Source organism: Peromyscus maniculatus, chromosome 15 (assembly GCF_049852395.1).
Source record: "Peromyscus maniculatus bairdii isolate BWxNUB_F1_BW_parent chromosome 15, HU_Pman_BW_mat_3.1, whole genome shotgun sequence".
NCBI lineage: Eukaryota > Metazoa > Chordata > Mammalia > Rodentia > Cricetidae > Peromyscus > Peromyscus maniculatus.
The window spans coordinates 70741727-70764665 of record NC_134866.1 but is presented as its reverse complement, the minus strand read 5'-3'; the positions used below and the strand labels follow the sequence as shown (position 1 = coordinate 70764665).

The following is a 22939-nucleotide window of genomic DNA, read 5'->3' as shown; positions in this document are numbered from 1 at the left end:
CTTTCTCTTCTATCAGATTCAGTGTAACTGGATTTATGTGGAGGTCTTTGATCCACTTGGATTTGAGTTTTATGCAGGGCAATAGATAATGGATCTATTTGCATTCTTCTACATGTGACCATCTAGTTATGCCAGCACCATTTGTTGAAGATGCTTTCTTTTTTCCATTGTATAATTTTGGCTTCTTTGTCAAAAATCGGGAGTTTGGATTTACTCCAGGATCTTCAATTCGATTCCATTGGTTCACATATCAGTTTTTATGCCAATATCAAGCTATTTTTATTACTATAGTTCTATAGTAGAGCTTAAAGTCAGGGATAGTGATACCTCTAGAAGTTCCTTTATTATACAGGATTGTTGTAGCTATCTTGAGTTTTTTTTTGTTTTTCCATATGAAGTTGAGTATTGTTCTTTCCAAGTCTGAAGAATTGTGTTGAGGTTTTGATGGGGATTGCATTGAATCTGATTGCTATTTTTACTATGTTAATCCTACCTTCCCAATAGCATGAGAGATCTTTCCATTTTCTGATATCTTCTTCAATTTCTTTCTTCAGAGACTCAAAGTTCTTGTCATACAGGTCTTTCACTTGCTTCATTAGAGTTACCCCATGATATTTTATACTGTTTGTGGCTATTGTAAAGGGTGTTTTTCTCTGATTTCTTTCTCATCCTGTTTATAATTTATATCTAAAAGAGAGTAGTGGTGATTTTAATCATCACTTGTAGAAATGGTTTTATGGTGTACCCATTCTGAATTGCTTTTGCATCCAGTAGGCATCTCAGGACACTTTCAGTCTGGTATTACTGCTCCAGATCAGGATTAAGGTGATGGAGAGATGGCTGCACTCCTCCAGGCTCTACGCTGGTGCCTGGGGCAGTTCTTGACAGCGCCTTCTCCAGGCCACAGCTGGCCCCGTGCCCTTAGATACCTCTCAGCACTTCATGATGGCCTCTCCTGGACCTCTATCCTAACTAGGTCCTGCTTGCTAATGACATGTTAGTTATCTGGACCTCTATCCTAACTAGGTTGTGCTTGCTAATGACATGTTAGTTATCTGGCGCCTCTGGACAGTTGTTTTGTGCACTTTAGCCAACTTTTCTGTTTGTCCTCGGTCCAATAATTGTTCCAGATCATCAAATCCATCAGTAAGCATTTCAGAAAACATGTCAAATGATAAAAATTTTCCAAACTATACACTGTGTATTTTATATTAGGAAAAATCCACTAGGCTTTGGGGGAAACTACATAATCTTATCTACTTCTGACAGTGTATTGCATTAGTCTCTTTGGCAAAAAATTAAAGTAAATAAATAGCCATTAAATAGGAAAGTTGCATGTAAGCTGCATTTTAAATTGTATGTTTCTGAGAGGTGTACACCTTTTTCTTAAATTTTCAGCTTGTTACCATGTTTGTGCTTGTGAGCCATGGTCTTTAGTTCTACTTCATTCCTCGGCTTCACAAGTGCAATCTTTTCTCGTCGTGCTGTTAATGTGTTCTTATTGACTGTCCTGTAACCTTTAGGCAAAGCTCTTATTTGGCCCTTCCTGTCTAATTTGTGGTATGTTTACTTGTTTTACTGACATCATTTATACTCTGTCCCTCTGAGACAGTTAAAGGAGAAGGCTGCAATTTAAAAATATATAATAAATTATAGTAACTAAATCTGCTCATGTTCATATGGTTCATTCTTTCCAGGAACTATCTAGATTGCCTCAGTCCTTCCCCTCACCACCCTCTGATGTCTCAGTGCGCCCTGCCTGTCTTCCCTGCCGTAGCTCTTCTTTCCTGGCATAGCATCGCAGGACTGTGAATTTTCCCTGCTTCTTACCCTCCTAAGAAGTGTTTTGTCGTTATATCATTTCAATAGCAACAGGGTAAGTCGTTGTCTGTATTAGAGCCGAACAAATCAGCCACAGTTTGGCTCTCCAGCAGAAATCTCAGAGAAGTCACACCAGTGTCACAAAGACGATGCCCTGACTTCGCTTGGTAGAGAGTCACCCCAAACAAGACTCCGAGAAGAGATAAAAGAGAAAAATGGTGGGGGCGGGTGGGGGCAGAGAAAGAGAGGCATGCATACTGAATGATTTAGTGTAGCAGTATTAGAACATGTTAGAACAGTGAAAACTTGGCTGTAGTCTAAATGTCTAACATCAGAGAATGATTAACTTATTGTCTGGGTAGCTGCCTCAAAAGAATGTTGAAGATCTGATGAGAAACGCTCTGGTGTCTTAGTTTGCCAAGCTGTAAGCATTTTTAAAATAGCTTCCAGAGGACAAAGAAAAACAATTTTTTTGGCTTAAAAAATAAATTCTGCCTTATATTTACCTCAGAGGTCCATTGTACCTTTTTATAGCTCTGAGAAAGACTTGAGACTCTTTCCTGCTCCGAGTTCCCCGAACTACTCACTGTTTTACCCCCGTTCCGGCGTTCTCGGTCAGTTTACTCCAGTGCAGTGCAGGAGTCCTAGGCAAGGGACTGGGGGACGATGATGCCAAAGTGCTGGGAAGAAATCCCCATCACACCGTTTTTCTGTTTTAATTGTCTTCTCCAAACTGCTAAAACATCTTTCCAGAGGTATGAAAAGAACACAGTGTTGTACCACTGCTGTAATCACTTCTGACTTTGACCGGGTGTGTTGAGTGCTTTCATTGCTTACCCACAGTAGCCAGGGGCGGGGCATGGTTACCAGAAGACATTTCACAGTCACTCACTCACTGAGGTGACGAGGAGGACACAACCACTTGCATGACAGTGGGGGATCTCCTGTAGAAGCCCCTGGGGATTATGGGTGTTCAGGTTACAGGTTGATGTGCCCAGTTGTTGATGTTGTGTTACAGTTATGGATACGTCAAGAAGTGATTGTAAATAATTCTGTAGGGTAAACTGAAATATGTTCTTCTGGCCTGGTTAGCAAGCATGGGGATCAGCCACCGTTTGATACTTGCTGGATTATCCCTTTTGCTAAAAGACATGGTTTGATATGTGTCTGTGTTTGTTCAACAAAATTTACTTGCTGTAGTTTGTAGGTGGGCAGGCAGGAAATTGAAAGCAAACAGAAGACATTTAGTGAAAGGATTCATTTGATTGATTATTCTAATTGGTATTTATGAATCTAAAAATGAAAGTGTTTTGCATTATGGATGAAGATAACTGTCTCTTTAAGAAAATTAGGAGCTTTGAGCAATTTCAAAAATTATCCAACTATTCCATTTTTTGTTGATGCAAGTATCAGAAGCACCAGCACTATGAACTACAACCTCCTAGAAGTAATGTAAAATTTGGAATCTAGTATTCAAGATGAATATGTTGCATTCTGCATATGTTATCCATCCCAGGTGTATATAAACCTTGAAGACCAAGAAAAAAATGAATAAAATTTGGTTTCCCATGATTATTAGACTATAGATTAGTGATGGAGCACTTGCCTAACATGAGTGAAGTCATGGCCTCAATCCCAGAAAGTTTCTACTGCTACTAAATAATAATAATAATAATAATAATAATAATAATAATAATAATAATAACAATAACAATAATTTGTTCTGAGGTTGATTTTTTTAAATTATTCTATTATTTCACTTCTGTAAAGTTATCTTTAAAATAGATTTTAAAAAAAATAAGGATCCATTAGACCCAGGTGGTAGATGGTAAAATATATTTTCTGTGTAATTGCATTAATGCTATTGCATTACAGTTATTGTGGGATGGGGTATTGAAATATGAGTCTGTTTTTCAAATAAAGCACAGCCAGTGCAGTATGTCTATGAGTACAATTGTGCAGATGAAGGCCCAGGAAGGGAGACACCAAACCGATTCCAGTGTTGACCTCGGAGGATTTGATAAATAGAATAAAGCTGTATTTAAAATATGATTGATTGGGGAGAGGCTCAGTGGTTGGGAACACAGGGTGTTCTTACAGAGGACCTGAGTTCAGTTCCCAGTACCCATCTGATCTGACTGCTTACAACCATCCACAGTTCCCAGGCCCGCACATGGCACACATTCATACACATAAATAAATATAAAAAATTTAAAAACTGATAAGCTAATTTAACCTGGAAATGACTTTCCATGACTAGTGAAATGATGTACCAGTGATCTGAACTGTGTTTAGTGATGCGTGTAGTGCTTTGATCTCAGATAATGATAGACAGATGAAAACCAAAATCACATGAAAATAGACTTCCTCAGGCTTGCTGAGACTTGTCCTTCAGTGTGCTGTTATTTCCAGTTGCTGATTTCTGATTAATTGCTGATTAGTTTGACTCTGTTCTCAACTATTATTCTACCATGTGTTTCTGAGGTCTAAGGTTGATTGTCGTCCATATTGGGTACTAAAGCTTCTCATGCTGTGTCAGTCTATGTGGGCTGGCCACGACCTCACAGAAACCTCCCCGGCTCTGCCTCCCTAGTGCTGAGGTTAAAGGGGTGTCACCATGCCAAGCTAGTCAGTGCTTCTTTTAGAAAGCTGCTTCCATATCTACAAGTTGATAAAACTATTTTTTTTTCAGGCCAACTCTACAAGAAGAAAAGAAAATCATCATTAAAAATGGAAGGCATCCTATGATTGATGTGTTGCTGGGCGAGCAGGATCAGTTTGTGCCCAACAGTACGAGTTTATCAGTAAGTACCACATGACACCAAAGCCAGTGTGTGATAAGGACATTGATTTCAAACTTGTGATTACCAAATGAGTAATTTGGTAAGTTATTTGGTTTTATCTTCAGCTGTAAATGGACCAATCCCAGGCATAATCATATTTACTATCAATTGTGGAATTGGTGTAATTCCCATGGAAAGTTCTCTGTACATGGAAAGACTTAGCAACTAAAGGTGATTATCTTGCTTCTTCTGTGTAACCTAGTAAAAATAATTTATATTCACAAATACGGAAATGATGTTGGAATCAAACAGTGCATTTTCAGATTTCCATTAGCATACAGCATCAGTGTGCTTTGTCCTACATGGCACTATTTTCAGATGCTCTGAAAGAATCAGAAGTGATTAGCCGATCTAGGCTGGAGTTCTCTTAGAGAACACCGATGATCCCACATTATTATTAATTTAACATATACTTAGTTCCTCCATAGAAAAGCAGGATTTCAGAGGTGTTGGTGTTGTGGGTGATGGCAAGATTCAGGAAGTGGGTAGCAGGGTGGAAGTGAGGTCATGGAACAAGAGTTTGGGAAAGAAAAGTTAGAGAGGGCTGTCCCCTCTAATGTTGTCTAAAATGGCAGTGGGATTTATTGTGGAAGATGATAGTGATTCAGATATTGGACTTCCAGGAATGGTAATTGAGGTTTGTGGGTGTCTGCAGTGAGGGCAAGCAGCTGTGGGAGAACCTGAAGAAACAAGAACTTTCTGAACCCTGAATGGAAAAGTGCAGCAAGATAGCAGGCAGCCTGTGCATGGTAGAAGCTTCGCACAGAGAGGCTAGAAACAAAGCATTAGAGTTTTAAGTCAGCGGCAGAATTTAGACTGAGGAGAGCAGCCAGAGAGAGGCTATCATGGAGCTGGGATGATAGCGATAGACCATGGTGGGCCACGGAGCAAGGATGTGTGACATGGTCAGTTTGGCCAGCCATGAGTGCGTAGAGTGAGATGAAAAGCTTCGAATTCCATTTGCTCTAATGTTACATATCAAGCCTTACAGGGTTTGTTGATAGTTTATTGTGGTTGATGTATTGTGTATCCTAAGAAACTTATCTGGGGTCAGAGAACAGAACAGCCACTAGATTAGACATAGAGGCCAGAAAATGGTGGCACACACGCCTTTAATCCTAGCATTCTGGAGGCAAAGATCCATCTGGATCTCTGTGAGTTCAAAGCCACACTGGAAAAAGCCAGGCATGGTGACACACGCTTTTAATCCCAGGAAGTGATGGCAGAAAGCAGAAAGGTATATAAGGTGTGAGGACCAGGAACTAGAGCCTTGTTTTTAGATTTTAGCAGCAGTTCAGCTCAGATCCATTCAGATGAGGATGCAGAGGCTTCCAGTCTGAGGAAACAAGGTCAGCTGAGGAATTGGCAAAGTGAGGTTAGATGTGGCTTGTTCTGTTTCTTTGATCTTTCAGCGTACACCTCAATATCTGGCTTCAGGTTTGTTTTTATTAATAAGACCTTTTAAGATCCATGCTGCAATTTATAATCTGTATGTTGGGTCTGTTCAGACTGTTATAGCAAAGTCCCATAGACTGGATGACTTCCAGTCAACAGAAACTGTCTTTCAGGATTCTGGAGACTGTGAACTTAAGATGAAGGTGTCAGTGCCCTGTGGGAGCTGGTTTAGTGCTTTATGTGTGGCACCTTTCACTATGTTCTCACGTGGAGGGAGAAGGGGGAGGTCCCTCCTGATCCCTGTATATTAATCACTTCCTCAAAGCCCTGTAGTACTGTCATCGTGGGAAGGAGAGGCGTAGACATTGAGACCAGAGCGACCAGGGACGCAGTGTCTGGAAACTTGTTCATTCTTACTAGTAAATGCGTATGCTAGCAATTTGTCAGATGAGTTACAGATACTAATTTTTGTTGTCTTTAAGGAGAAACCTAAATGAGAATAAGAATTCTCTTGTTAGTTTCCATTTTGGTAGTATAGCTTCTCTAGAGAAATAATACAGTTCTAATATTTAGTAGCTTGACTTATGTTTAACTGATAAGGCACTCATGAAACATGTTCTGTTACTGCCCATGCCCATCCCCTTGATCCAAGAAAGTTGTCCTTGGCATTGATGTTTTCTTTGTTCATTCTCTTTTATTTTTTCTTCTATTTTCATTTTCCTCTTTTTTAAAAAAACAGAATGTTGTTAATAAGTCAGATTTGAACAAGTAAAATAGCCTTCTAGTTACAGGAGCATTTAAAAATCATTGTAACTCATGTATTTCAATTTTTACAAAATAAACGGAATGATTTTTTTCTAGTAGGCAGCTTATAGTGTTCCGGAATATTCATTTCTTTACATATGCTCTTCCTAACTTGAGTAGGAGTTGATATAGACCGTTGCTATGGTGAAGTGCATTCTGTTTTTCAGGGTATAAATTTATATACGGGGATAGTGTAGAGAAAGAACTTACTATGTAAAATTCCATCTAAAATGTACTCTGTCTATTCATTTATGAACTATACCCTGACAGAAATGTCCTCAAAGTTAGGTAACATTGTTACTTCCGATAATTACATAGTTTTGAAAATGTAGCCTTTTATACATCTAAATTTTGCTAGCTTTCCTGGGTTCTATATTACATAAAATCGTTAAAGTTCTCATGAGCAAAGGAACCATGTGCTCATTTCCCTCTCCCAGTTTCAGGAATCTTCTGAAGATTTCTTCAGTCTCTGCCTCTCCGTCCTGCCCCCCACCCCCTTCCCTTTCCTCTCGTAGCCCCTTCTAACTTGCCGTTCCACGCTAGGTATGGCGGTACATGTTCTGAGTTCATCTGCACTGCAGCCCTTTGGACCTCTCACAGTCCTCCGTGCCTTAGGCAGGTGGCGGTCCCCCTGCCTGGAATGTCACCCTTCCCCATCTCACCCTCCCATCTCACCCTCCTGCCTCCTGCACGCCCACAGCCCACTCCGCCATTTCAAGCTCTGCTTCTTCCCCCTCCTCGATGTCTCCTGGCTTGAAGCCTTCCCTCACCGGCGCTCTGATGATCCCCACCCCACACCCAGCACCCCGTGTTTCTCCCCATCTCTGTACTTTACCCTACTAAGCCACAATTGTTCTTTCTGATGTGCTTCCAAAGGGTTTGGGCTTGACGAGGACAGGGAGTGTGCATGCCTGTGTAGGTGTGACCCCAGTGTCCATGGCCTCTGACGCACAGCAGACTCCTCCTCACATTTGTTAGCTGAGACACCTTCAGCCGTCTCCAAGTCTCACTTTAAAGTTTTGCCTCTTTTTCTTCCAGAAAACGTTCCTTTTTCAGGATCTGGGATTTCACAGTTAGCAGACTATCCCACTGAAGAAATAGAAGAGAAACGAGAGCTGCTGTAGTGTAACACCTCTTCATACTTGTGATAAACTCATTCCCCACATGTAGGGGAAGTCATGGAGAGGCTGCCCCAGCTGAATCTTAGACAGTTTCTGGAACATGGGTGTAGTCCAGGGCAAGGGCTGCTTTTTCAGCCATGCTCACTGCCCGGAACACACAGGAAATGATACCATTTTGAGAGTACTCTGAACTCAGAGGAGAAGGGAGAGGATGTGGGCCCAAGGGCTGTGGCTGTCCCAGCCCCATCCATCACCTTGAAGATTAAGGAGTCGCCCTGTGCAAAACCAGGACACCCTGCTTGGAGCAGACCATAATATGTCATGATAGTTTAGCTGTCCCGTGACTGTCTGCTTATTAAGCCAAAAGGCTATCTGGTGAATGGGCTTTTAAAAACAATTAGAGTTGTTCTTGTATTCTGGTTTTGAGATAAGTAATCTAAATCCAACTGTGTGACTTTAGGAGGTACAGTTGGGTGGGGGAGAAAATGAGTCAGGTGTGCAGAGAAGATCTCCAGGAAGTCCCTGAACTGTGGATCCCTCCAGCTTGTGGGAAACCCACTGGCTGGGTACCCTAGAAGTGAGTCCTGGGGTCTAGGTCAGTCAGTGGCCTGAGGCTCTTTTTTTTTTTTTTTTTTTTTTTTTTTGGTTTTTCAAGACAGGGTTTCTCTGCGTAGCTTTGCGCCTTTCCTGGAACTCACTTGGTAGCCCAGGCTGGCCTCGAACTCACAGAGATCCGCCTGGCTCTGCCTCCCGAGTGCTGGGATTAAAGGCGTGCGCCACCACCGCCCAGCGGCCTGAGGCTCTTTAGTGCCCAGCACTGACTGTCTGGTGTGTAGTAGACATGCACTTCTTTGTCTATGTGAATGTGTGAAGCCGGGAGAGATGACCCGTTTCCCAGGCTCCCCTTCTCTCCCAGGACACGTTGTTTTAGATTCCCCAGCAATGCTTGCTTTGGCTGTATACAAGTTAAATATAACATCAGTTGTAGGGATAGTCTATAGCCATTGATTATTTATGTCTAATCACCAAGTGAAATGATAATGCCTAACCTAAAATATCCGAGCTTTAAGCTTGGCTTCATTTCCCGGCTAGATTATACAAATTGTATCTGCTATCAATGTGTTTTCCACATAGCACAGTGAGTAGATAAATGAACCCAAGAACGAAAATGAAGGAGGCCACTGTAAGGTGTATTTTTTATTATGTGTCTGCACGCATGTCTATGTATGGGTATGTGTACATGCGTGCTGGTGCTTGTGGAGGCCAAAGAGGTCATCAGATCCACTGGAGCTGGAGTTACAGGTGGTCATGGGGTGCTCCTCTGCGGGAGCTGTATGGACACTTAGCCACTGGGCCCTGTCTTCAGCCCCAAGGGAAGCGTGAATGGTACTTACCTTGTTTTCTGTGGCTTAGACCCTGTATTCTCCTCTCCTGTTTTAAACACTGAGAAAACATTTGTTTGATACTGACTTGAAAAAGATTTATTTATTTACTTTCATGTGTATTTGTGTTTCTATGTGGGTGCATGCTGTGTGTATTGGTGCTTTCAGAGGCCAAAAGAGGGCATTGGATCCTGGAGCAGAGTTGTAGGTGGTTGTGGGCCACCTGATGTGGGTGCTGGGTAATGAACTCAGGTCCTCTGGAAGAACAGTAAACCTCTTAACCACCCAGCCATCTCTCCAACGGATACTGACTTTCTCTTCTTAAAAAATCCAGTGCTGGCATCTGCCCAGAGTGCTCCTCTCTCTCCCTCTCCCTAACCCATGCCCGTCAGTTGAACTCTTGTTCATTCTTCAAGACCCCAAACAAATATTTTCTACTGCATAGAGCCTTCACCACCACTTCAGCCAGAAACAATCGGCCCATGGTGGTATGTCTTCCTGTCTTAGAATTCCTCCCATGCATCACATTTTGTTATGTAGGCAGAGAGGGTGCTGTGATAGCACATACAGGTTCAAATTCTGTTCTTTCCTTCTTTTCCTGGGCCTCAGTTTTCCCATCCGTAAGTGAAAAGCTGGGTACCAGCCTTGCTTCCCCTGCTCTACTGAACGGGAGATGGGTAGGGTGCGGGATCAGAAAGGTTTAGACCACTGCCCTGGTCTCTCAGTTGCTGGCCTCACTTCCTCCCCCCACCCCCCAGTTCTCATTCCCCTTGGCTTAAGAGTGCCGAGATTCGACTGAGAGCCGTGTGGAGGGAGTCTTTGTCTGTAACTTGCATTGATTGACATTTTCAGGGAATAAAGCACTTTAAAACTGACATTTTTTTCGAGTGGCCCGCAGCTACTATAAAAATAGTACTACCACATTCTTTAAAGATGGATGTTAGCATCTGTGCCTGTCAAGGAAGGAAGCATGGTCTGCAGAGAATTAGCTCTTACCAGGGTCTTAGAAATGAACATGTGACAATTTGGGATTCTGTTCTACTGTTGACTTTGGGGCTACTATGACTTAGTGTCGTTCTAGTATACCCAGCGGCAGAGCCAAGTTCTGCAAGCTGAAGCCTGTCGGCTGATTTAACAGCGTCTGTGCCTCCTTGTCACTGAGCAGAGGTCCCTTGTGAGACATCCATCAGCAGCTTTGCTGCCAGCAGCTCTGCACTCCTGGGCAGGAATCTCAGCTTCCCAAGCCCCTGAGTCTCCTCACCTGTCACCTGCTGTCTCGGGGTTTCTGTTGCTGTGAAGAGACACCGTGACCACTGCAACTCTTATAAAGGAAACCATTTAATTTGGGCTAGTTTACAATGTCAGAGGTTTACTCTGTTGTTGTTATGGTGATAAACATGGCAGCATGTGCTGGAGAAGGATCTGAGAGTTCTCCACCTGGATCCGAAGGCAGCAGGAAGGGATTATGTGCCACTAGACCTGGCTTGAGCTTCTGAGGCCTCAAAGTCTACCCCCTAGTGACTCACTTCCTCCAACAAAGCCTCACCTACCCCACCAAGACCACACCTCCTAATGGTGCCACTCTCCGTGGGCCTGTGGGGGCCATTTTTATTCAGATCACCACACGTGGGAACACAGGGGCTGTGGTGCACACTTGTAATGCGTGCATCAGGACATGGAGGCAGGAGGAGTACAAGTTTGAGTCCAGGAAAGGCTGCGTAACAAGACCTGCCCTCCATCAAACTGTTGTAAGAACTGTGAGAGGATGCGTATGAAGTGTGTGTGTGTGTGTGTGTGTGTGTGTGTGTGTGTGTGTGTGTGTGTGTGTGTGTGTGCCTTCCTCTATCATTCTCTCTTTTGTTGGACAGGCTCTCTCACTGAACTTGGAGCTTGCCAATTCAACTTGGCTAGCAGTTCAGCAAGACCCAGGGATTCTCCCGCCTCTGGGGTTACAGGCACGTTCCGCTTTGCCTGGCTGTCTGTGAGTGGTAGAGTTCCAAACCCAGGCCCTCACGCTTACCCAGCACTTGTTAACTAAGCTGTCTCCCAGTCCTTTATGACTGTCTAATGCTGCTGAATTTTCATCTTTCTCAAAGAAGTTAGTGCTTAATGTTGTGGTGCTTGGTTATTTCAAGTTCTGCTCTGCATTTTGACTCTTAAATTTTGAACTCTGTTCAGATAGATGCCACGCATGCTAACGGCAGACTCTTAGGAGAGCTGCCCAACTTCCACAGCCTTCTCCTCTCTGTGCGGGTGAAACTTTGAGTGTGGATTGGTATGTGTGCTCTGTTTCAGCAGGGCCCCTGCCACCTACCACTGGCTCATCAGGTAGCACTCTGTCCACCATGTCAGGTCTCCTGGTATGGTACTTGCAGCTTCTGTCTGCCTCTGTTCATCTTAATCCATCCCTTCCTCTCTCTGCAGTTTCTTAAGACTTGCTCAGTGTGTGACCTCGTACTGGTTGTCTGAGCGGTCCAGGGCGTACATTGCCATTCACTTCAGTAGACTTCCGTGGGTGCAGAGGGACTTCCGGCTAAGTTCTGGCTTTGCTCTGTCCTGTTAGGATGTTTACTCATGCTAACAGTGGCTTCTGACTGTTCTCTTAGGGAAAATCACTCATCCCGACAGCAATTCTGGACAGATTTAATGTGTGCTCTGAACGTATCTGGTGCTATGAACTTTGATGTGTGGTACCTCAGATACCAATCCTAGTCAGAAGACAGATAAGCACATTAAATGGGCGGGTGAAGTCCTTGCTCGTTATCTTCTCTACTTTGTCATCTTGGGATGGAGAAAAGGACTCATGTCTTCCTAATTTTTATGGGAAGACATTGCTTTTCAAATGTAAATGTGGTAGATATCTTCTTTGTACACATTTGACTATCAAACTCATCTATCATGGGAACTTTCTAGTAGTGAGATGGGTCATTTCATGCAAGCAAGATAAGGTCATCTCAGAGAGGAAACAAAGGAAATGGAATGGGGGAATGTAACAGGCGGAGGGCTCAGCACACAGCCTGGCTGCAGGAGGTCTTTCCTGCTCAGACCTGTGGGAAGGCCTTAAAGCAGGAATGAGCCTGGAACCAGCCTCCTGGCTGGTCACCGGAGAGCAAACATCAAGTCTTCTGGCACCAAAGGAACCTGGTAGAAGTGTGGATTAGATAAGCAAGTCAGGCAGGGAAGAGACCGGGAATGCCCTGCTGCAACCCAGCTGTGTGGGGGCAAGTTCTGAAAAGAGGCAGAAGGCTACCCAAGTAGATGAGGGGCAAAGCAGCTGCTGTGATGAGCTCAGGCTTCTGAGAAGACCCACTGCTCGGTCAGCAGGGGTGTGTCCCCTCCAGAGTCACACGTGGAAATCCTAAGTGCCAAGTTGATAGTGTTAAGAGGCGTGTTTCTGGTCATTGGAGTTGATTAGATCTGAAGAGTGGAATCCTCCTGAATAGGATGAGTGCCCTTACGGAGGAGCCTGAGAGGGCTCATTTATCCCTTTAGCCAGGAGAGATCCTAGCCAGGAGCCATTGCGGCTACCCCCAGAGTGGAGACCGCAGAGGTGGACCCGGGAAGTGTTTCTGTCTCTGTGCCTGGTGATCCTTCACTGCTGTGTCTCCCGTTTATGTTCATAATGCCTCTTGTCTGGGGTCCTTTAGGGTTGTGAAGAAAGTGCCTTTGGGCTGGGAGATGGCTCAGCTGTGTGGTCTTCACTCACTGCTCTTGCAGAAGACCTGGGTTCAGTTCTCAGAACCTACATGGTAGCTCACAGCCATCCAGGTCTGGGAACTCTAATACTCTATTCTGGCCTTCACAGGCACCAGGCATGTATGTGGTATGTGTGTATAGACATGTAAGCTAAACACTCTTACACATAAAATAACCAAATCTTAAAACATATTTAAAAAAAAAAAGAATATGCCATTTGTTACCTGTAAGCAGTTGAATTTAGTGAGTGGAAAAATGAGTTCTTGTCTGAGCTCCACAAATGCAGAGGTGGCCGGGAACATTCTCTGCCTTAGTAGCAGCTGCGGTGTGTCCAGGCTTCCTGGGCATCTCTTTATCCACACAGCAGGTACAGAGGCGTTCCCCGGCCTCCCCTTGTAGTGTGTGTGCAGGGAAGTCTCTGGGTACAGTGTAAGACTTATGCTCCAGCTCCACACACCTATGGCCTGTGACTGGATTTAGGCTGAGAGACCATTTAATTGAACTGTCTGTGTTTTAAGGGGAAGATACTGAGGCCTAGAGAACCACACCAGCTTGCCCAAACGCTTTTGTAGAAACCACCTTTCTAGCATGTGGGCCCATTCTTTATTCATATTTGTTTCTTCTTAAATGTTTTTTTTTATTTGAAGATTTATTGTTGTGTATAAGCATTTGCCTGCTGTAAGTGTGTGCACCATGTGCATGCCTGGTTGGAAGGCTGTCAGAAGAAGGGGGGGTCCCCCTGGAACAGGAGTTACTAATGGCCACCATGTGGGTCCTGGGAATTGAACCTGGATTCTCTGCTAGAGCACTGAGTGCTCTTAAGTGCTAAGCCACCTCTCCAGACCCCATCTTTATTCCTTTACCTTCCTGTTCTGTGGGCTTTTTCCTTTGTCAGGGTTCTCATAGAAACTGATGTTACAGGTAAAATCTCTCCATCCCTCCCCCCCATGGTCCTCAGCATAATATGTATTTACTACCTGGGTATCAGTGCTGACTTTCTGCAGGTCCCAGTTATGAGTAAGTTAGGGACTGAGGTTTACGGTGTGAAGAAAGTGAGAAAGAGGAGGAAACCGCTCCTTAATCGGAGGGAGCTGCTGTTGGCATTTGGACAGACACCCTTGGCCTTTTATTTACCCTTTTTTGTCTTATTTATTTATTTGTTTGTTTGTTTGTTCATTCATTCATTCATTCATTCATTCATTCATTCATTCATTCATTCATTCATTCATTCATTCATTTTGGTGCAGGGTTTCTCTGTGTAGCCCTGGCTGTCATGGAATTTACTCTGTGGACCAGGCTGACCTTGAACTCAAAGATCTGCCTGGCTTTTCCTCCTGAGTGCTTGGACTAAAGGTATGCACCATTGCCTGGCTTTATTTACCTTTTTAAAGCATAACTGTGACCATCTCATATTAAGTATTTTATAGTATGTATTTTTAATTTAATAACACAGACAATTCCTTACATTTTTAAAGTCTTAGGATAATTTTTAATCATGCTATGGCATTATATTAAACAGTTGAAACTGGTGTTTGGACCAGGAAATAAGCATGGAGGTCAGAAAGGTCAGTTAGAAGACTGCTTAGAAATAAGCTTCCACACACTTCAGTCTTCATTGCTAATTTTGACTTTGCAAGTTTCAAAATGTTCCCTGGTACACACAATTAAATACTGGAAATAGACGTTAGGATTATTAGAAAAACAGATATTTCACACAACAAGTACGTTCTAAATCTTTCTAGCTTCTCGATACACCGTGCGCCCTCAGCTTCTGTGGTCGGCCTGCTGTGTGACCACTGCAGCTTCCAGAGCACTGATGACTTCATCCCTCTGCTTCCTCAGCTTCGGGGCCACTCCCTCCTGAATGAGAGCAAGAGTTTTATATTCTCCATGTGAATCTGATCACGTACCTGGCTTATTTAACTTAGCGTAGTGGCCTTTAGTTCCATCCATTTGGCAACAAATAACAGAATTTATCATCTGTTTTTATGCACAATAATATTCCATTGTGTGGAGGTACCATCATATTATTATCATGCAGTGGAATATTATCCTTTCCTTTCGTCTATTGACAGGCCCTCTGAGGTTGATGGGTCATCTCCACGTCTCGGCCATTGTGACTCGTGCTACAGTAAACCCAGGAGCACAGCTGTCTCCACAGCGTACGGGTTTCCTTTCCTCGGCTGTTTACCAGCTCTTCTTTCACACAGATGTTAGGAGTGCTTGTAGCGCTCCTGTACGACGCTTCTCATTACCCTTTCCTGCCAATACGCTTTTAGATCTCCTGTGTTTCTTTGGCTGCAAATAGCCTATTTATATCCCACGATTTCAGTGTTGTTAAGAGGTAGGAGTTACATAATGCGGCTGCCTTTTCATGTTCTGTGTGGCGATTTAACAGCTTCTCTTGACAGTGTTTATCTGTGTGTTCTTCTTGTCCTAGCTGTCTCTGTGCGGCTGGATCATGGCTTATCTGTTGATAAACACCGGAGCAGTTTCCAATCTGAGGCAGCTGTGAGCAGTCTTTTACTGACGTTCTGGTGCACATCATACACATTTATGTTTGACCTGGGCAGAACTGTTTCGTTTCCACTAAGTAACTCACTCTCCACCTTTCCTCCTATGTTTTCTTTTAAAAGTGGTGGGTTCTGCTTTTCATGGTTTATTCTTTCATCCACCTAGACTAGGGTTCCTGAGATTTGGGGCCTTATTCATTCTCAGACAGCTCACCATTTTCCCACCGTTGTCTTTGTTGGCTCACCAGCCCGCCCTTGGCTGCTGGGCTTTCTTTTGCACCATTGGCCTTCTCCTACATCTGCACACATCTTATCTGATGCGTCTTCTGTTTGTGTGTTCCAGGACGGGGAAACGTGAGATACTCCAACTCACTGTCGTGGGAGGTGCCGCCGCTGCCAACAACAGTCTTTTCCATGTCCTTTGCTGTATATCATACTCATTTCCGTTCAGCGTGTACATGGGAGCAGAGTTGTTTGGCTCTGTCTATTTTCAGCTTTAGCAGATATCACTGCAGCTTTTCAAAATGGTGTGCGGAGTTTTTCTCCCACAGTGGAGTGAAAATTCCAGCCCCTCTCTCATCTTCGCCAAAACTTGACCTTGACAGCTGCCCAGGCTTTCTTCCTCTTCATTCTTTTCTGCTGTTTATTATCCTGTGTGTGTGGAGTGCTGGTGTCCCTTCATGGCGTCATTTTCCTTATGGAAATTGGTCAGCTTTTCATGTTCTTGCTGACCATCTATGCGTCTTTTGTCATCACTACCCCTGCCCCCAAAAGAGATGAAGCCAAGTGGAAGGTAACTGAGTCACTGGGGGTGCTGCCCTCAGGAAGGATTGATGCCGGTCTTCTGGAATGGATTCTTTTTCCTGACAATGGGCCTTTATAAAAAGAGCAAGACTACCCGCTCCCAGCCTCTCACTTTCCGTGTACAAAGTGAATAACTCTGGCATGAACTACCACCATTTCATGCCACCCACTGTGAAAACCTTTACCAGGCCCGAGAACAAGCCAGCACTGGGATCTTGAGTTTCTAGAACTTTGACTTCAAAGAAACTCTTTCTTTAACAAATCACCCAGCCCCAGGCATTTTTATAGGAACGGGAAGTGGATTAATTCAATGACGTGCAAATAGGTCGCAGAGCAGTGCATTGGGAAGTCTCTTGTGGGATGAATTGTAGACGCCACATGAAAGTCAAAACAAAACAAAAACCCTCTGAGCCAAGCAAAGTAGTGGATACCTGGAATTCCAGTTCATGGCAGGTGGAGGCAGGAGATTGAAATATGAGGCCAGCCTGGTCTACATAGTGAGCTGAAGGCCAGCCTGGATCATATAGCGAAACCCTATCTCAATCTGCACTCTCCAATTAAAAACCAACCCTTACCATCCCCTTCTGGTGCACGAAGTGAAATTCCATTTGTTTGTTTGTTTCCAGCAGGACTCTGAGAGAGTAATGATAATCACTGGGCCAAACATGGGTGGGAAGAGCTCCTACATAAAACAGGTCGCGCTGGTGGCTATCATGGCTCAGATCGGGTCCTATGTTCCTGCAGAGGAAGCAACAATTGGGATTGTGGACGCCATTTTCACAAGGTAAAGTGTTCATTCTCTTTGAATGTATCTCGTAATAGAAGCCGAGGCCACATTGTCACACAAACTCCCTTCTTATGTGCGTGTTTGGATGAGTTTACACTCAACGCTCTCAGGGCTCGGGAACATAAATCATTAGTCACCACACGCATTAATATGGAAGAGACCGACCGAGGGTGTCATTTCCCTACAGCAAGTCTTGTTTTTTTTCAAGTCTTTTAAATGAGTGCTTTAAGCAAAATCTTAGAGAGGGAATCAATACCTACTACATCCAGGTTTAGCCGAAAGGTTGTGAAGAAATAGAAGTCAGTATTTGAATGGAGAAAAGCAGCTACGGTGTGCCTTCCAGCGTGGGAAGCTGAAACTCACCCCTCCCCACCGTTGAGGTGGAAATACCAAGCAAGATTGTTTAATTCACATTTATTTCTGCTCTCAAGCATTGCATGTAACTGGCCAGGACTTACAACCTCAATATGTATGCTTAATTTCATGCATTCTTAGCAATATGAGTAAAATACCATGGTTTTACTAAAAGGAATTTATAGTTTATCTATTTCATATCTCCCAGTTTATCAGTTCTTGACTGGTCTGTATCTCCTGTGTTATAATATTTATGTAAATACAATATATGTATAACATATAACTATAAACATAACACTATATAATAACCAAGCTCTCTATGTAGTGTGTCTGTTACTGTCCAGCTTCATGGGTAGACACTTGACCCTTGAATCCTACCAGAATTTACCTGTTACCAATATTAATGAACTTGGGCAGATACTGAAATACCTTAAAATCTGCACGTTGAAACAGTCTTTCTTTGGACTTTTGAGGGTCTCGCTGAAGGATGCATTCACTAGTCAGAGGGCTTTTCAGATGGAGTGGCAGGTGCAGGCATCAGCATTAGTAGGCACAGTGGGAGAAGGAACTAGAGGGAGGCCCTCCAGGAAAAGCCTGAAGTAAATCAGGACTTGGTGAGAGATGGGTCCAGTGATGGAGGCGAGATGAGTTGTCAGGGGTAACAGTGGTGTGCACATCTGGATGGAGAGTCCTGGTACCTATGGAAGGGGCAGGAGTATTTTAATCTTGCTACTGCTGAGACAGAATACTACAGACTGGAGATGAGAGAGGTGGCGGGGGAGGGAGGATGTTCCTATGTGCAAGAGCATACGGAAGCCAGAGGTCAACTGGGGTGTTCTTCAAGAGTCAGGAGCGTCCATCTTGTTTCTCTGAGACAGGGTCTTTCAGTGGGACCTGAGGTTTGCCACCTGATCTAAGCTGACTGACCAGCAAGCTGCAAGATGCTGACTGGCCAATTCCCCAAGTGCTGGGGCTGCAAGCTTGCACCATTGTGCCTAGCCTTTTCTAGGTGGGTTCTCAGGGGCAAGAGAGACGCTCAGCAGTGCTGAAAGGCCCAGCAAGATTCTGTTCCTAGCAAAGCTGTATCACTAGCAACATTAAAGTGTCAGGTCCATGCTCCAATGAGCAAGGGATATGGAGTGAGTCTAAAGTGAGGTGCCATTGGAGAAGAATGGCCAAGAAGAGGAAGCCACAGGCCATGGAGGGACTTGTTTGCTCTGTGTTTTATTTGTGAGGGTAGTTTTGCACATGTTTTAGTGCTTTCCAGAGGAGAGAGTATGTCCAACTATTTATGATCCTAACGAAACAATGCAAAATGTATTCATCACTTTTGGAGGGTGTTGGAATGAGTTACAATGGTACCTAAACCAAAAATAATCATGAGTTATTTTGGGGAAAAATGAAGTAGCTCTCCTGACTTGAGGGGAAGTTTTTCTTATAGAAACTCTGTGGCTTAGTAGCAAGAAAGGGTGCTATGGATTACATTGTAGTCCTTAAGGTACTTACAGATCTAGGTCATAGTCAGAAATGACTCATGTCACCAGAAGAGGGACGACCAGACATCAGGTCTGGTTTGAAACAGAGGCCATGATGTCTTCTGGTCAAAGCACCAAATCTAAATCCATTCAAATCTTTAGCTCTGTCCCCAGGTTACAGAGGAACATGATGAACACAGGAACCTTTTAAACACAGGACCATGGGGATTCTATGATCAGAGTGTAGACGTGGGGAGCAGTGGAATAAATGATGGGTATCCAGTCTGATACCTGAGACTGGGTAGCTAATAAAGACCAGAGACATGTTGGGTTTAGCTGTTTGATTATAAAAGTAATAGGTGCACTATGACAGATATCGAACAGGATAACGGAATGTAAGGTGAAATGAAGCATCCTCATCACTACATCCTGCTTGTCTGTGGTCTGTTCATCCAGTGCCTTTCTCTACATTTTTGCTGTATAGATGTTCTTTGAAACAATACCCAGCAGCATTTGGTATAGTTTTAAGTTTTATGAGCACTGTGTCGTACTAATCTATGAGTGGCTTTCTCCCTTCGCTATATTTATAAATGCAACTGTGTTGTGGAAATAATATATATTTCCACAATATATGTTACTATACCAGTTACTATGTATGTACCACACATTCCTTGGCAGGGATTTAGCAGGAGTTCAGTTTCCTACAGATGTAAACAGTATTGGTACTTGTGTTACTTGAGCAATGGGGCATAAGTTCCAGCTCCAGAAGCCCCCGTGGTCTGGGCTCAGCCACCCACCCCAATACAACAGCAAAGGGCAGAGAAGGAGAGAAGCAGATAAAGGCCCCATGACCCTAAGCCCATCCTCGGCATACAGACCTGAGCTTTAGGTTTAAAAAGAAGAGGGATTAGGGCAGGGGGGAGGTTTGTATAATGAAACGATTTTGGTTATGGTGTGGTCTGGTTGATCATTTTCTCAGTTCTGGCTCTGAGAAATTGTGCCTGTCTAGTTCTCGGGTGACGATTTGTCCCTGCTCTAAGCTTTGGCCTCTGCATCATAAGTCATTGCTGTGGTGTCTTTCCTGGAGCCTCCTGTTACTTAATGGGGAGTTTCAGTTGCTTAGATACAGAATGAAGGCAGAGATTCCAGGCTTTCATTCTGCTCTCAGTTACATTATGGGTCTAGGAGAGGAATTAAAGTTTCTGAGCAAAAGCAGCTTCTGGGTGCTCGTGACACTGACTTATACATTGTGTGCTATACGTAAGTAAATCTTCCCCATCTAGTCTATACTGAGGCATAGAATTGCTAGGCTGTAAGGAACATGCATCTTTCAAGTTCTCCAAGAAGACCATACTGGTTAGGAGCAGCAGCATATGAAGTTTGTCCTCATGTTTAATGCTAAATTAGAATAAGAAATACCCACTTGGTGCCATTTCCATGTGTTCTCCAGATTGCTATAGGAACATGTTCATTTCTATTGTTTAATGTCCTTTATATGAAGTACCATCTGGTAGATTTTTGTTGTTGGTAGATTTTTGATGCTAGGAAGATTTAGTCCCCTCCCCCATGAACACACTGTGCTTATTTACAAAAAGCTTTGGAGAATACGTTGTCCTTCCTCACGCCTGCCAGGTCTTCCATTACAATCCAGTGGCTGCTTCCTCTTCATCCTTTTGTACTTGGCTGCCCGGACAGCAGAATCTAAATCCAAGGATCGTGTGTGGAAGCAAGTTAGATCTGATACAGCAGGGTTTCTCTACTGTGATGCTTCAATACCTGCTTGTGTAAAATGCTGCACTCTAAGCCCAGTTCCTGTGATTTCGAACTGGGATCTCTGCAGTGGTGCCTAAGCAGTCATGTCAGAACAGCCTCAAGTTAGAGAATTACCACATGGTTGTAATCTTTATTTAATATGCATTGCAATTCTTCCCGTAAAAGTAAGTGATTATTGAGATTACATCATTGTTACTTAAAAATTCTTTTTGTATCCATTGAGAAATACAGTGTGGCTAAACTGAGTGAGATGTTTGCATAAGGTTTGGCTCCAGACTTTAAGCTGCTTGTTTTTGTGTTTTATTGGACATCTGGAACATTGGGCTTACATTGGTGTGGTCCATAATTATCAGTGGCATGTCTGCTGCGGCTCCTGCAGGGTGCCTTTGGAAGGAGACGGAGGGAAGCTGTAGCCAGACAGATGGTTGGGGATCTTTTTCCTTGAATATTATAAGGTCACATGAATGCTGTCCTGAGTCATTAGGAGATCTTTTTTTAAGTAAGTTTTTGACCAACATCTATATTTGGCTCTAAGTGATATATTTAAATGAGTATATCAGGATGTGTATACTCATCAGCGAGATGCCTGTTTCCAAGCATCATTAGCATGTAGGGCATCACTGAGATTAGATCTGTTGTTTGTCTTCCTGATATATGAGTGTAAGCTTAAGCCTTATTCAGCTTCTCAGATTAGGTAATTAAGTTTGAGAAAAGCAATGAGTTATTAGTGTGGTTAGAAAGTCATTCGAGAAAAGCAAAACAATTGTCCTCTCCTCTCAACATTATTTCTGTTTGTGCCAATAAAAGGTTTATGGATGGAGGTGTTTACAATAACTGGCCCCTAGTGGATAATTTGATGGTGTGCGGCCCACACTCTCCTTCTGTGGTACCTGGTGTTGGGAGGAGCCGTATTCAGGATGGCTTGGGTGTGTTTGTCTTGAAATAGAATTAAAAAGAAGTGGACGCTTGGTGTTTAATTTTTTTCATGTGTTTGCTTTTGAGCGGAGAGGCAATTTGTCCATCCAGTTTAGTTTAACTCTGCAAATATTGGTTGGACACAAACTGTGAAGAATGTCCAGAAGAGAATGCATCCTTCTTGGTCAGGAAGAAAGCGTCTCAAATGAGTGCATCTTCTCCCCAGTTGTAAATACCCACACTAAAGACCACATGATAGATGGCATGTAACTAAAGGAGCAAATTCCTCTTTCTTGGGTGGCTTCAGGAATTTTGCCTTGGGAAGGTCTCTGGTGGGTTTAGTTGTGTGCAAACATGAGATACCTCGCTGCTGCTTTTTGGTGGGAAGTGTGAACTTACTACCTTTACTTGGACCACAGTCTCCTAAAGATTTGCTGTGGGTGCAAAAGGATCCCTTGCTTGTAGTTCCCCAAAGGTACTGTTCAGAAGGGCGTGATGGAGGGGGCCTTAGACTCTGCTTTTCTTTTTTGAAGATTCTGTTTAGTTGAGAGCAGTTTTAAGTTCACAGGAAATTGAGAAAAAAGGGTAGAGATTTCCTAGAGGTTCCTGCCTGGTGCATGCAGGGCCTCCCCCAGCGTCAGCCTCCCTAGCGGAGTGGTCCAGCAGATGAAGAAGCTACAATGCTGCAGCATCACCATGCAGAGCTCCTGGTTTACATAAAGGCTCATTTTGCTTTGTACGGTGTCACCTTCCTGAGAATCCTCTGGGCCGGCCCTGTTTATTCCGCCTTCCCTCCCCCCAGCTGCTGCTCCCCAGGGATCATTTCACTCTGCACCTGTGGTTTTGTCATTTCTTGGAGTATCCTGTAACAAAGAGTGTGAGTCCCTTTGGTGCTGTAGGCTTCCTTCTCTTGATAGCACTGGAGTTTCCTCTGGGTCTTCTAGGGCTTGATAATTCATTTCTTTTGGTGTTGGGTAATAGTCCATTGTCTAGATTACCACAGTGTGTATTTGCTTACCATTTCTATACTAAAAGACATCTGAATTGCTTCTGAGATTCAAAAATTATGAGTAAAGTTGCTAAAAACAAACCTGTAAACATCCATGTGTTTATTTATTTATTTAAACATCCAGGTCTTTATGTGGCTATATGTTATTAACTCCTTTGGTAAGAAGCATACTTGATCAGTCATGTGACACTCTTGTGCATTTTGTTTTATGTGCAATGGTTACCTCATAATGTACAAAGCTCTGAGT

General features: G+C 43.5%; 1 protein-coding gene across 4 annotated transcripts in view; it reads left to right on the top strand.

The window, feature by feature from the left end:
- Positions 1-22939, top strand: part of Msh3 (mutS homolog 3) — a 171909-nt gene that overhangs the window by 130197 nt on the left and 18773 nt on the right. For 2 of the 4 annotated variants that reach the window (XM_076552056.1, XM_006980483.4), the window contains 2 exons: positions 4514-4625; positions 17009-17163. In XM_076552056.1, coding sequence (XP_076408171.1) covers positions 4514-4625; positions 17009-17163 — 267 coding nt within the window. Of the gene's footprint in view, positions 1-4513; positions 4626-17005; positions 17164-22939 lie in introns of all 4 variants that reach the window. The other 2 variants (XM_006980482.4, XM_076552055.1) reach the window with 1 other exon arrangement.